This window comes from Lycium barbarum, chromosome 9 (assembly GCF_019175385.1).
Source record: "Lycium barbarum isolate Lr01 chromosome 9, ASM1917538v2, whole genome shotgun sequence".
Classification (NCBI taxonomy): domain Eukaryota; kingdom Viridiplantae; phylum Streptophyta; class Magnoliopsida; order Solanales; family Solanaceae; genus Lycium; species Lycium barbarum.
Genome location: NC_083345.1, coordinates 118,964,890 through 118,979,013, shown reverse-complemented (window position 1 = coordinate 118,979,013; position 14,124 = coordinate 118,964,890). Strand labels below are relative to the sequence as shown.

General features: G+C 34.6%; 1 protein-coding gene across 4 annotated transcripts; it reads right to left on the bottom strand.

The window, feature by feature from the left end:
- Positions 1-7,087: 7,087 nt before the first annotated feature.
- Positions 7,088-13,770, bottom strand: LOC132609634 (probable indole-3-pyruvate monooxygenase YUCCA11). Of its 4 annotated transcripts, none has more exons than XM_060323705.1 (7): positions 13,599-13,770; positions 13,426-13,475; positions 11,400-11,446; positions 8,280-8,593; positions 7,907-8,140; positions 7,680-7,802; positions 7,088-7,556 (listed from the first exon to the last, which is right to left on the bottom strand). In XM_060323705.1, the coding sequence occupies exons 2-7, from the start codon at positions 13,443-13,445 to the stop codon at positions 7,350-7,352; spliced, it is 945 nt and encodes a 314-aa protein (XP_060179688.1). In that variant the 5' UTR covers positions 13,446-13,475; positions 13,599-13,770; the 3' UTR covers positions 7,088-7,349. The 4 variants fall into 4 exon arrangements, with proteins under 4 accessions (XP_060179688.1, XP_060179687.1, XP_060179686.1 ...); XM_060323704.1 differs by having other exon boundaries at positions 13,426-13,493; positions 13,599-13,769; XM_060323703.1 differs by having other exon boundaries at positions 13,426-13,769.
- Positions 13,771-14,124: the final 354 nt, after the last annotated feature.

The following is a 14,124-nucleotide window of genomic DNA, read 5'->3' as shown; positions in this document are numbered from 1 at the left end:
GTACTTGAATTCAAGGGCTTTTGAGCTTGATCTTGAATTTATGTTGGATTTGATTTGATTTGAATTGATTTGTCACGAATACTTTGATAGCCACCACGAACAAGTGAATTTGATCTTGAACGCCTTGATATTTGATTCCCTCGTTCCTTTGATAGCCGCCACGAACAAGTGAATTTGATCTTGAACGCCTTGATATTTGATTCCCTCGTTCCTGATCTTCGGGAATTTGAAACTTGTTGAGAAATGCTTGCAGCTTGTAGAAAACTTGTAGTGTTTGATTCACGAGCTCTCTCTAGCTTCTTGTTTGAATTTCGATTCCCTTTTTCGAATTATGAGGGCCCTATTTATAGTTGTAGAATGGAGGAGTTGTGATAAGGACGAACTCCTTTCGGCCAATCAGATTTCAGTTGACATGGTGACATTTGATTGGTCGGAACATGTCACTTGTACATGTGGCACACTTTCATTGGCCTTCGATTTGACTAGGCTTGTTGTGTCATTTTTGACACGTGGCATGATCTTATAGACTCCTATGTTTGATTTGGCATGCCACGGCATTTGACACGTGACATCAATTTTGGCCTCTAGGAACATGACGTCTTGGGCTCGACAAAGTGGGCTCGACATTTGTAACCCAAATTAATGGATTAGCCCAATAAAATTGGATTGGACTTAAATAATCAATTCAATTGCACTAGCCCACTTATTTATTCAGACTAATATATCTTGAATTTAATTTAGTCCAAATTATTTTATGAATTTAAATTCAATAAATTTAAATGATTACACTGGTATCTAAATTTTATATTAGTAAACAAAAGCTCATGACGGGAAACTAAATATTAATTGTAACTTGAGTAGCTTTGACTCAAACCTCGTATTTATCTTTAAAATAAATTTAATATATACAAATAATCTATCTAGAACCCTGCACACAAAAATAATTACAGTCCAAAATTCTTAAACTTAAACTTTTGAAACCATCTTTGCCAGTAAATATAAAATAAATTACCTATACAGCAAGGTAAAATATACTCATCATACAAAAATTCCGAGTTCTATCTCAAATTCAATGACCTTAATTAGTCACCAAAACAGTTGTATGAGAAGAAAAACAGCACAGCTACCATTGCAAGCCCCCATGCATTTCCTTCTGCCTTGAAAGACATCACTTGGCAAACCAAAAAGATCAAAACAAGAAGCAACCATCCCCATCCTCCAAATTCATCTTCATATCCATAAAGACGACTCTGCGGGCATCTATTTTCTTGGAACAAAGGTAAACACAAACTTGCTAAATATATTATAATGACCAATACAAGAGGGACAATAAGGATTTTGGAAAATGTATAAGACAATAATATGAAAGAAAGAGGTAATATGACTGATTGAGTTGTATTGTAAACTAAAAAGATAGCTAGAAGAGGGATTACAAGGAAAAAAGTGAAGTTTATGTCTTCTGCTAATGAAACAGTGTTCATTATAAGGCACTGGCCATAAAGGAGTAACACTAAAGTGAGTACAAGGAGAAGAGGGATCAATGGAGAAGGCCCTTTGGCCATATATACAAATTAAGAAAGAAAAGAGGCTGATTTTGACAATGTTGACTTTCTCAAATGAATTGAAATTGAATTGAGTTAATTCAAGAAAGTGGAACAAATTAAGAGTTTAAGTTATATACACCGACAATATGATTTTTTTAAAACTATATTAGTTCACCAAACTCTCCCGGAGAAGTGAAACTTATAATCTTGGAAATAAAAAGGTTAACTACTAAATAGGAAAAAAAAAAGACCTGATAGTATAAGAATATTTTATATTGTCAATGGATATTAGTTGAACTCGTAAATTAATAGGTTTTTTGAGAAAGGTGGTGAAGAATAAGGTTATGTTTAATCTAAAAGAGAAAGATTTCTCAAGGAATAGATGAACTTTAGGATAAGAAATAGAAAAATTTTGGTCTCTTTTCAGCTGAATATGCAACAAGTTCTGCATCTCTTCAAATGGCTCAGAACAGAAGGGAATTAATGCATCTTTAAATAAAGAATACTTCTGGATAGCTTTGCTTCTAATGAAAAAATGTTTTACCAAAGAAAATTAATTTGCTTTTAAGTGTTCTAATAGTGAGTCATATATATCTTTCATTTTCACATATATGGTAGTAGTTTTCTTTGGCCCTGTTTGTTTTACATTTAAGTTTCTAATGATGATGAAGTCTTCGCTTCAAGGAGAGTTAATTAACGCATACTTGAGCAAGAGTTAATTAACAAATACTTTGAGCTAGCAAGAAACGCTTGAGATTTAAATGTTTCCTAGAAACTTCGACTACTATATCCTTGATGTCACGTTGGCTTTTTTATTATTATCATTGCTCTTTAATAAGTTTTCATTGAATTATCTTTTTTAACTCTATATTTATGGACTACATTGGGTATGTTGTTGTTGTATTTATGTACTTGCTTTGCCTTGCATCCCTTCCAAGACATTTCAGGAAGGCGTGTGTAACAATAGGCAGTGCCTACCAAGCACAAAAATTTTGTTTGATTTTTCATGAATTTAATTTTTCCTACAGGCCTTTCCAAAGCTTGCATATGAATGGATAGGCTTAAGTTCAGGGGCGGAGCCAAGAAGAGCTCAGGAGTTCATCCGATCCCCCTTCAACGGAAAATTATATTGTTTATACATGGTTAAAATTATTTCTATGTATATATATGTCACGCCCCGAACCTGGGCCTGGACGTAACACGGCACCCGGTGCCTGACTGCATGTGACCGAGTGAACCAACTGGCTGGCTGAATCAACATGTGATATCAAAAGCATAACTGAATGTGGAAACAACTAAACACATGCTGATATACTAAAGGTCTGACTGAAATATCATAATGCGGAAGTACTTAGACAATCTGAAATATCTGAACGTAGCCAACATGGCTAAACCAAAACGACTGAACAACTGCCAACAAGGCTAACATAATAAATATCTAACTGTCTGAACCGTGTCTATGAAGCCTCTAAGAGTACTGAATAATAGAGCTGTCTATAAACTGAAATAACAGGATAGCTGACAAAGCCCCGAAGGAATTTGGGGCTCACCAGTACCTGATACGTGCACTCCTAAAGAGCTGGGTCGTCAACCTGTATATCGTTGCCTGCATCGCGAGATACAGGCCCCCAAGCAATAAAAAGGGACATCAACACATTTGAATTGTACTGGTATGTAAAGCAACTGAAGCAATAAAATACTGAAACTGAAACTGATAACTGTAACTGTAATAGCAAAGAAGTAGAGATATGAATATTCCCTGATTTGTATCTGAATCATCTGTATTATCTGTGTTTGTATATGTGGGCCTCGGCCCAATAATAAATGCACGCTATGGCCTCGGCCTAGTAGTGCGTCAGTCAATGGCCTCGGCCATGTATACATATACACAAGACTGTGCTGTGCCCTCGGGAAAAATCACATATGTATAATTATGGTTAATTAATAAGGACTGAGACCATAACAACAATGAACAATGTTGAACTGAAATAGACATGCTGGACTGAATTGAAAACACTGACTGTTTCTGAGCATACTGAATTTCTAGACTGAGACTCATGTGGTAACAATACATAAGTCTATAAAGATTACGTGCTGAGTTCATGATATTCAAAGTGACAACCATGAACGAATTCTGTAACTGCAACCCTAGAAGATAACAGTTCTACAACATATCATGAAACTAGGGCTAAACTGTATTCTGAGTCAAATTACTGACAAGTATGAAGAATGAGGCGTAGGGAGAATCATGAACATTCCCTAACGTAGATAGTTAGCCTCACATACCTTAATTCCAGCCTTTGAGCGTAATACAATGTTCGTCAACCCTTTCAACTTTGATCTATATCAATACAAGTCAAAGGGATTCTATATTAGCAATAATATCCATGCTTTTAGTCATCTAAGCATTTTATCAAATACTTAGTGGGCATAAAGCTCCACAATCTCCATTAATGGTGTTTCTTCACCCAATTCCCATTCTATTACTTCTAGGTGATTGTCCAATCTCAATTAGGTGTAATTAACATCATTCTCCATCACCCATATCATTATAACAATCTCAAGACAACAATCCAAAACCCTACTATAGTTCGTGTAATTCTCTTTACTAAATCCATTTACTATTCTCCCAAGAACTCATCAATTCACTATTATGAATGATTAGAGTGTAGAAGCATTACCTTTTTGACGTTCAATCCTCTTGAATTCGAGTTCTAGGGTTTCCACGCCCAACAATAATGTTCCACTCACAACTCTATCGATTAGAAGGGTTTACTTAAGTTAGAAAGAGATTAGGGACTTGAATTCAATCTAGAATCATGATAAAACTTACCTTGTAGGGTTCTTGAGGCTTGAGACTTGTTCTCTCTGACTTTAGGGTAATTTTTCGTGACTAGGGGTGTTAGGAAAATAAACCCCAAGCTTAAATATAACTTAAAACGCGAAATCCCAACTTTTGACCCGAAACCCGGCCTGTTATGCGATGGGCCCACGACGCACATGCAGTGCACGACCATCTGCAGGTCAATATTCAGAAAGGGGGTTTTTGTGCGATCACTGCGCGACACGGGGCCAGCGCACGCGCCCTCTCAACGGACCTGTGTCGGTTCTGCACAGTGTTCGGTAAAATGGACATAACTTCTTGTACACAGCTCTGTTTGGGCTCCACAATATACCGTTGGAAATCTATTTCAAAGGGCCACAACTTTCATGTTTTAAGTGTTCTCAAATTCCCAACAGATCTTCACTAAATTTGACTGGAAGGCAGACGTATCGAAAACTTAGCCGATTCTATAGAATTTTAAGTGTCTTACTATTAACCATATTGAGACGATCATATCTCTTTGATCCGATCTCTGATTGGCCTGGTCCTTGTATCGTTAGAAAGGTATTTCTAAGTACTACAACTTTCATTAAGGGTACTTTCCCAAATTCCCAACTAATCAAGGAGTTATGGCTGCCCGAAGTAGGCTTATCAACTATTTTCGCAAAACGTTCAATCCTTCAGTTTTTTCACTAGAACTCTAACGGTACGGGGTGTTACAATATAGTAGATGTTGAACCCCCTTTGACTTCTTGGTGTTTTTAGTTTTTTATATATTGAACTCTCTTAGTGAGAATCTTGGCTCCGCCATTGGACTTGACATCTAACTGTTTAGATCAGTTTCTATATTTCCTAGTTTCAGCTATTGGAAATACAAAAAGTTGTTATTCTCCTTCAACAACTATATTCTTCAATTCTTCACCATCCTTGCATATGTCTCTAACACTAATTCAAGAGTGTGATTCCTCGTCTATTCAATTTTCGCAACACTTAAGTTCTTTTGAAAATAACGTTTGTATATATATTACCAATTCGTAGTTTAAAACAAAAGCTTTCTTCTCTATGATCTTCCTTTTTGGTTTCTCTGATTTAATGTGAATTTCAATCGTAAAACTATGTACCTCACGTATGCTCAATCCAAGTTCTATATTACTTTAATTTCAAAAGAGCTCTTTTGCTGTTATGTTAATGTAAATTGGTATGTTGTTAAAATTCATAATTGTTGATTAAGGAGCATTATGTATAAGCCGAAAAGGCTAGGAAAGGTAACAGCCAAAGATGAGTTACATGATACAGATATACAGGTGATATACACCTGACCAGCAAATGTATATGAAGGGCAGTTAATCCCTTCCAGCTGTACAAGTTAGTTAGCTGAGTCCATAAGTTAGTAATCATAACTGATCAGGTTAAGTTAATCACACGTATTGCTATATTAGTGATTAGTCAATCATGAAGGTTAACAACTGACTACCTTCTATATAATGAGCATTGTACATCATTTCAATACAAGCTTGAATATACAAGTTCTCTATCTTTCTCATACAATCTTCTCTTCTTGTATTCTTCTTCTTCAATATGTAATTCATCAAGATGCTATTACACACCAATAAACATGCTCTTACAAATGAGTTAGAGAAGACGTCGACAACAGTTTGACAACAAACAGGAAAGGAGAAGAAACAAATACTAGCACTTACCACAAAATGAAAGAGAAACTGGCATTTTGCAAGCAAGAATTTGTAATACTCGCTGGATTGCCTATTTTTTGCGATAAAATGATTACTTTGCAAACAAAAGGAAACATGGAAAACCAACATTGAGGCTTCCACATAGGAGCATTGACAATCTTATGAGTTTAGGTGCTTTATATCTGAATGGCATTGTAAATCTCCAGCTTTGACATTGTAAAATCGTATACATATACAGGTCTATATCATGATAAAGGAAGAACTTAGAGGCAGCACATGAATAGTTATTAGATAATGGAAGCAAGAATTAATAGTATGTTATATGATATACGTAATGTTTTATGTTTTTATAGTTTACTTAGATTGTTTCTCCTAGCTCTACTTTTGCAAGAATTTCTCTACTATGCTGTTGTTCAGACCACTATATATGACCAATTTACCACGTCAGTACGAATTGATTTATTTATCAGCTAGGGCAGAGAACACAGCTGATTCTTCTCGACATCCCCGCCACTTCAATTGGTATTTCTTCACGGAAAAACATAAGATACGAAATCCCAGCACAGTATGAGTCTCCATGTTTCCTTTTTGAGACTGTGACTGCACATCCGCTCAATTTTGTCTCATGTTGATTGTTGGACAAGACACAATTATTACTAGATCAAATCTGATTTAGTAAGTAGAAGGTGAGTGCGACTTTGTACTGCTGCTGCAACACAATTTATGAAGTTCATATAGAAAAATTAGTTGTTAACTGAATAGGTTCACACCATTATCGAAGCTAATTTTATATCCAAATTTAACATTATCTTTTCATAAAAAACTTTAAAATTCTTTTTTAGCAAAAGGCAAATGTATTATTGTATTATATAATAAAATTCCAAAATTATAATCGCTTATTCCACTAACCAAACAACTCGAGAGTAAAGAAATTGGGATGGAGAAAAGACCGAAAAGCTATAACAAGTTAACCGCTCTAGTATAGTTTCGCAAATGAAAGATGCGAATACTGAATTGTGCTCTATGAATTTGCTACAACTGCAAGAAGAATTTATATTATGCAAAGAGAGACGGAAAACATAGTAATATTAATATAGATTTTCCCAAATACATCCGATATTCGAAAACTATCGACCCGACTAATTGGATTCGCGCCTCGTATGATCCATTAAAATTGAAAGTGCTCCATACTCAAAACTCGAACCTAAAATATTTAATTAAAAGATGGAGGGGTCTCATTCATCTCCCCACGACACACATCAAATGTGCATCAAAATCCTATCGATATCTTCAGCAGTATTCTTGGCTGAGATCCATCTCACCACCGACGTGCATCAAAATCCTATCGATATCTTCAGCAATATTCTTGGCATCAGATGAAATTCCAAATAATCCAGCACTTGCAAATCCTACACAATAAATACCCTTCTCTCCTTTCCAGTGATAAGGACTTCTTTTTTTTGGCATCCCATTTTCATTGAATAGCACACCATCATCCTACACAAATCATTTCATAAAACGTTTAAATTTGCAAAGAACATACCTTCGAATTAAGGGTCGGATAGTTACATTTTAAATTTGAACTTTGTATAAAAAAATTGTCTCCTATTAACCAAATACCTTGAGCCATTTCATAACTGTGCTTTTGTACCCAGTCGCAAAAATCAAGGCATCAAATCTTTTCCTCTTACCATCAGTAAATTCAACATAACTTTTCTTTATTTTCTTGATCGAAGGTAAAACCTGATAACCAAAAAAAAAAAAAACATGAAATAAAAACTATATTTGTGGGGGGGGGGGGGATAATTATATTAATGATTGGAGTGAATTTTTTTTATTTCCTGTACCTTGATTTTTCCTTCTTTGATTTTATCCACTGTTCCAACATCAATAACAGGAGATCTACCACTAGCATTCTTAAGATAAAAAGGACCCTTATTAGGGCTATTTATCCCAAAGACAGAGAGATCTCCATATGTCAATTTGCTTAACATTATCATCATTTTATCCACTGTATCACAAGGAATATATTTCAATAAAAGCAGTCCTATGTGGACCATTTTCTTCGTGAGAACGTGTACCTATATATAAAAAAAAAAAAAAAAAAAAACGAAACATGATAATCATTGTAATGAACTTTTTATATAATTAAAATTGAAAGATTAAAGTAACAAATAAAAAAGACCGACAAGAGAAAATTAATAGTAAAAAAGAACTTACAGGTTTATGAACAATAATGGAGGTCCGAGCACCCCAGTTAGACAAATCATAGGCAATTTCCATGCCTGAATTTCCACAACCGACAACTAAAACTTCTTTCTCCTCAAAACTCTTTCCATTTCCATAGTCACTAGAATGCATAATCATTCCACCAAAATCATCTAATCCTTCAATTATTGGAACAAAACCTTCACTATTTTCTCCAGTTGCAACAACAAGAATCCTAGCAACATAATACTCAGCGACATTTTTCTCAACGTTCATCGCCTTAACATGCCATTTACCATCAACATTATCAAAATAGGCAGACTTAACTGCACGTTGATATAAGGGATTAACATTAAAATGGGAAACATAAGTATCTAAGTATTCAAGAAAATCATTTTTGGACACAAAAGTAGGTAAATTTGGAGGAAATGACATGTAAGGAAGTTCACAAAATTGAGTTGCTAAGTGAAGTTTCAACCTATCATAAGACCTTTTTCTCCATAAAGAAGCAAAAGAGTCATCTTTTTCTAAAATTATATTCGAAATATTTTTGAGATTTAAACAAGCAGAAGTAGCTATGCCAGCAGGGCCAGCTCCAACAATGAGAACAACTATTTCTTGCTTCATAGTTCACTTTTCTTTTCTTTGTTTATCTTTATCTCTTTTCTTTTCTAGTTTGTTGGTATTTATTTCTGTGTTTATATAGAGAAGAACATCCAGCAAAAAAGGAAAATCAGTACATCTTTACATCATTTTCCAAAATCATATAATTAAAATTTCAATATGAAGACTATTTTACGGTTGTCTCTTCAAATTTTTTCCCTTTTGGTTCTTATAAGATTAAAAGTTATTTGCTGACTTAGCAATAACTTTGACCAATCTGAATAAACACACACACAAAAAAAAAAAAAAAAAAGAGACTCCCATATTTGTCACAAATATAATTTCCTTTTATATACGAAAAGATTTATTTTCCTTATTACATGGAACATTCCAAGGCTCTATCCTCTCCAAACAGCTAATATGGAAAAAAATTCAAGTAAATAAATAAATAAAATTGCATTCATTAGGAAAATCCATTTAATATTATACCTATTAATTAAAGAGGCTTTTAAGGAGAATAAAAAATACAAGTGCAATTAGTAAGAGCCCGTTTGGATTGGCTTATAAGTTGCTTATAAGCTGTTTTCAGCTTTTTTGAGTGTTTGGCTGGCCAGCTTAAAGTCATTTTGTGCTTAAAATAACCCAAAAAAATAATTGGGCCCATTTGACTTAGCTTATTTAAAGCAGCTTATAAGCTGAAAACAGCTTATAAGCCAAAAAAAATGAGTTAGACTACCCCAACTTATTTTTTTTAGCTTATAAGCTGCATAAGCCCATCCAAACAGGCTCTAAGACAATCCATTTAAAATTCTGTCCATTAATAAGGAGAATCCTTCTTACATGGATTATTCCAGGGCTCTATCCTATCCAAACATCTAAAATAGAAAAATAATCAAGATAAAAGATAAATAAAATTGCAATTATTAGGAAAATCCATATAAACTATATGTATTGATTAAAGAAGCTTTTATGGACAATAAAAAAGATAAGTGCGATTAGTAAGAGAATTCATTTAAAATTCTGTCCATTAATAAGGAGAATCCTTTCTACATGGAATATTCCAGGGCTCTATCCTATGGAAAAATAATCAAGATAAAAATAAAATAAAATAAAATAATTAGGAAAATCCATTTAAAATTCTACCTAGCTATCAATTAAGGATAAAAATCATTTGTCCTCCAACTTTACTTTAAAAATCAAAGACCTCCCCCAACGTTAAACAATTGACATTTTCATCCTCTTATCTTAACTTCCGGCCATTGACCGGTAACTTTAAATTAGTTGATCGATCATCGAAGGGCTAAAAGGGAATTTCACTTCTAATTAATTAGTGATATTAATAATACTTTATTTTTGTACTGTTTCCTCCATTAATTAGTCTTTACACGTCTGTGCCGTCTTCAATATTTCGCCATAGCCTAAACTGATCTTCATATTTCCAGAGAACCGTTCAAACCTTGAAACCATGTGATCTTAGCCCTGATTCACAAACAGATAAATCTTGGTGTGATTCCATTTGCAAAAGCCTCTAGATTTTTATGAAGAACAAACTTTTCCTTTGGCTGACAATGGTGATTCGATGAAGATGATAAACAGTTCGAGGACCATCCTCAGAGCTATTATTGGTTGGTGATGCAGTGTGCTTCACAGGTGCTACTGTTCGCTATAAGGGCTTACCAGTTTCTTTTATGAAAAATGTTTTTCGCTAGCGGCTCGACTCCATTTCTTGTAAAAGCCTTTTACAAGACACTCCAAATTTTTACTGCTCGAATACAAATTGATAGAGTCTCGCCTATTGAATCTAGCAATGGATTGACAAATAAAGCTTCTCGGGCCTTCAGTAAGTTGGAAGTTTATTGCGCAAAGACGAAGATCCCAAATTTAGGATGAACTGGCACGACAATGGACATCATGAAGTTAAGAACTCAAACTAGATAGGATTTTCTGTACAAAGTTCCTTTTACTAGATTCTTTATGAAGAATTTATATGAAGCAAAATCTAGATGGATGCGCTGATAAAAATCTCATAGCAGTAAGTTCTGGAAGGAATAAATAGAAAAAAAATCTTGATTCTTAAAACACATTGAATGATTGAATTCCATAAATTGTTAGTGTATAGAGACAAGAGTATAAACCTTTTGCAAGCTGTAGATCAGAAAAGGTGTTGTATGATTGGTCAACTTTGTGATCTAATAGAACGAACTTATTGAAGCTTCAAGTTGTGTTTGACAATGACCAGATATGGAAGAAACTCAAGAGAGAAAAGAATGAAGTAGCACACTCTTTCGTGCTCAGTTTTAAACCGACAACAGTGGTTACACTTTGATATAGCTATTGATGTATGATAAGTGTTTGTAGCTAAGTTATATTGATCACAATTCTTATTACCCCGCTGACCTAGAAAAGTAAATTAGAAATCATACTGCTGCTGGCTTAATGGAAATATGAGCGACATATGACATTTTCAATATTAAATAGAGAGACCACTCCTTAAGTTCATCAAGCGTTAAGAATAGGTAAAGTATTTACCTTCTGGTAATGAACACCATGAACCATGGCTAGACAGGGAACAACAGCTGCAATGATGAAGGTAAGCTTTAGATAACTCACTTTTATATAATATGCTTATCTTATATATACATACATGCAGACATGCTTGCTGAGTGTAAGGATGCTCTTGACAGGATACTGAAAAGAAAAGCTTTTATACTCTAGTTAGACACTTCAAAGCTTTTCTACTCTAGTTAGACACTTCAACTCTCAGCATTGTTTTTTTTAAAATGATCAGCTTTTTAACATTTCACTTTGAGACAAGATTTGTGGCAATTCTGAACAGGTAATTCTCCTCTACAAGGTTGTGTTATAAGTTACTTCAAATTATAGAGTTTCATTGAAAGAAAAGATACAAAATTGGATTGACATTATTGTGAATGTTGCATTTGTCTGCTGAACATGTACTTTTCTCTTGTATAATCAACGTTATGCAACTTTTTCTGGTGAATTGATGAGGAATTGATCCATGATCGGTGTTTATGGTTTTCAAGTTATTGGAGAAAATCCCTGAGATTGAAGATGGAGTTGTTGGGAAGAAACAAGCAAATACCAAATTGCAACGACGAGGTAACAGCGAAAGAAATACCCAAATCAAAACTTCCCACACTATTTGAATCAAGAGAAGACAATGAACACTAGCACAAATAGAAATTTGGGCAGCAACTATACCAACAATAAAATAGCAAAGCAAGCAAAAATAATTCAAATCCAAGAGACACCAAATTTATGTGGTAAAACCCCTTCAAGGTGAAGAGGAAACATCCACGGGACCTCCGGCCCAGAAAAGCTCCACTAATAATCAACAAGATTTACAATAATGTTCTCCAAATGGATACAATATCAATGCTAAATACGAAGCAACAAAACATAAAAGATAGCACCAAAATAAGTGCAAAAAGGAAAGAAATCACCCCTAAAAATGAGCTACTGTTCGTGCTCGAAAACTGGAGCTATACCACAAAATCCAATCTCCACAATTGAAATCCAAGAAACAGATGTTGAAAACCCTCAGTTCAAATTTCAGCATGATCCAACAATTAACGAATTAGAGTGCTTATGGGTTTTGTTTGAGGAATACATCTGGGAATTTAGTATATGCCAAAGCTGTAGCCATAGGCATTACTACAAATACAGATGCTGAGGTAATGGCAATTTTAGAAGCTCGAAGATATTGTAAAACTGCAAGAATGGATCACATCATAGTGCAAACTGACTCTGAAATGATTTATAAGATTCTGGAGAAAGGTTGGAAACCACCATGGGGAATAGTTAACTGGATTGAAGAGATTATGGAGTTAAAAAGTGATATGACTGTCTCCTTCAACAATATCTTGAGAGAAGGAAATAAACTAGCTGATGCATTGGCTAACCAGGCTTTGGATAGTGTATCTTTTCAGTGTCATAATTTTCAGGAGTTAACATCAATGTGTAGAAAGATCCTCAATAGTGATAAGACTCAGATTCCTTACTTGAGGATAAGGACTACAAATTAATGGGGAAAATAAAGGAGAAAAGGTTGGGAAGCTGGAGAAAGGACAAGGAGAGGAAGACTATCATCAAGTTCAAATCCATATGGAGGAGAGCTGGGTGGTATTTTTTACTAACTTCGTTTATTTTTCTGCAGGTTCCTAAACTACAGAATTCAGAACATACAACAACTAGCAATTGTAGGATCAAAATGTTACAAAGAGTTCTCAGGAGGCAACAACAGCACAAAAACAACATTGGGTATGAAAAAGGATCCTACTTGTTCTCAAACATAATAATTGGCAACAAACAGCAGGAACATCACAGAGGGAACAAGGATAATCAAATTCTCAGTAGTACTTTGGACCAAATAGAGTGGATAGATGTTTTATTTGTGGTATTAGTATCGTTTGATGCTCATTCAAATAGACAAATATCAAATCTATGCGAGTCCAAATTACAAAGAGAAGGCGATTCAAATCAAAGGCACTAGTAGCAGAAATGGAACAAAAGTCAAGGAAGAAGAAGAACTTACAGAGGAACCACCAGCTGCATCAAACAGCGGTCCACTAAGCACAGATCGAGCTACAAAGTTCAACACAGCTCGAACACAAAAGTGGTGCATACAGAAAAAGAACAAGGTTAAAAAGGTTCAATCGAGTCAGAAACAAGAAAAAATGAACAGAGTTAACAAGATGGAATCTTTACCTGAACTTGATGGGATGAGAAAGAACATATACACACATGGAGGAGTGAATTAGAATCTCATAACATCATTTTCACACCACCAGAGGTGAAGGTCGAAGAGAACCATGGCGGAAGACAATGAGAAGAACCCGACTTTTTAGGGTTTCAATTAGGAAAGTTAGGCAAATTTTATTTCCTTTTGCTGTTTTTTAATTTCTGCCTTTTTGTTTTATTTTTCTGGGCCTGACCCGGTTTGGGTTGGGCTTTTTGAACCATTTGAATTTTTTGATTAATTAATAAAAGCCCAGACGGGCATAATTCACTAAAAAAAATGAATTAGGAAAGGCAATTTAAAGCGGATTGCTGTAGCTGATTTTCACTAGTGTGAAAATCACCTTTCTCTCTCACTTTTTCTCTCTATATGGCTGTTGTAAAATAACTCTTGTGTTCTGAAAATAAGACCTAAGCTGGTCAACATATCCGAACCATTATCATCGATGTAAATCTTCTCAATTTCAAGCAACTTAGAATCCAACACATCTCTAAT

Excerpts from the sequence above, each read along its gene's own strand:
- LOC132609634 (XM_060323702.1), bottom strand. The coding sequence starts at position 8,894 with ATGAAGCAAGAAATAGTTGTTCTCATTGTTGGAGCTGGCCCTGCTGGC. Across the intron at positions 8,141-8,279 it reads CCATTATTGTTCATAAACCT|GTACACGTTCTCACGAAGAA; the intron begins GTAAGTTCTTTT and ends TTTTATATATAG. Across the intron at positions 7,803-7,906 it reads TCAAAGAAGGAAAAATCAAG|GTTTTACCTTCGATCAAGAA; the intron begins GTACAGGAAATA and ends TTTGGTTATCAG.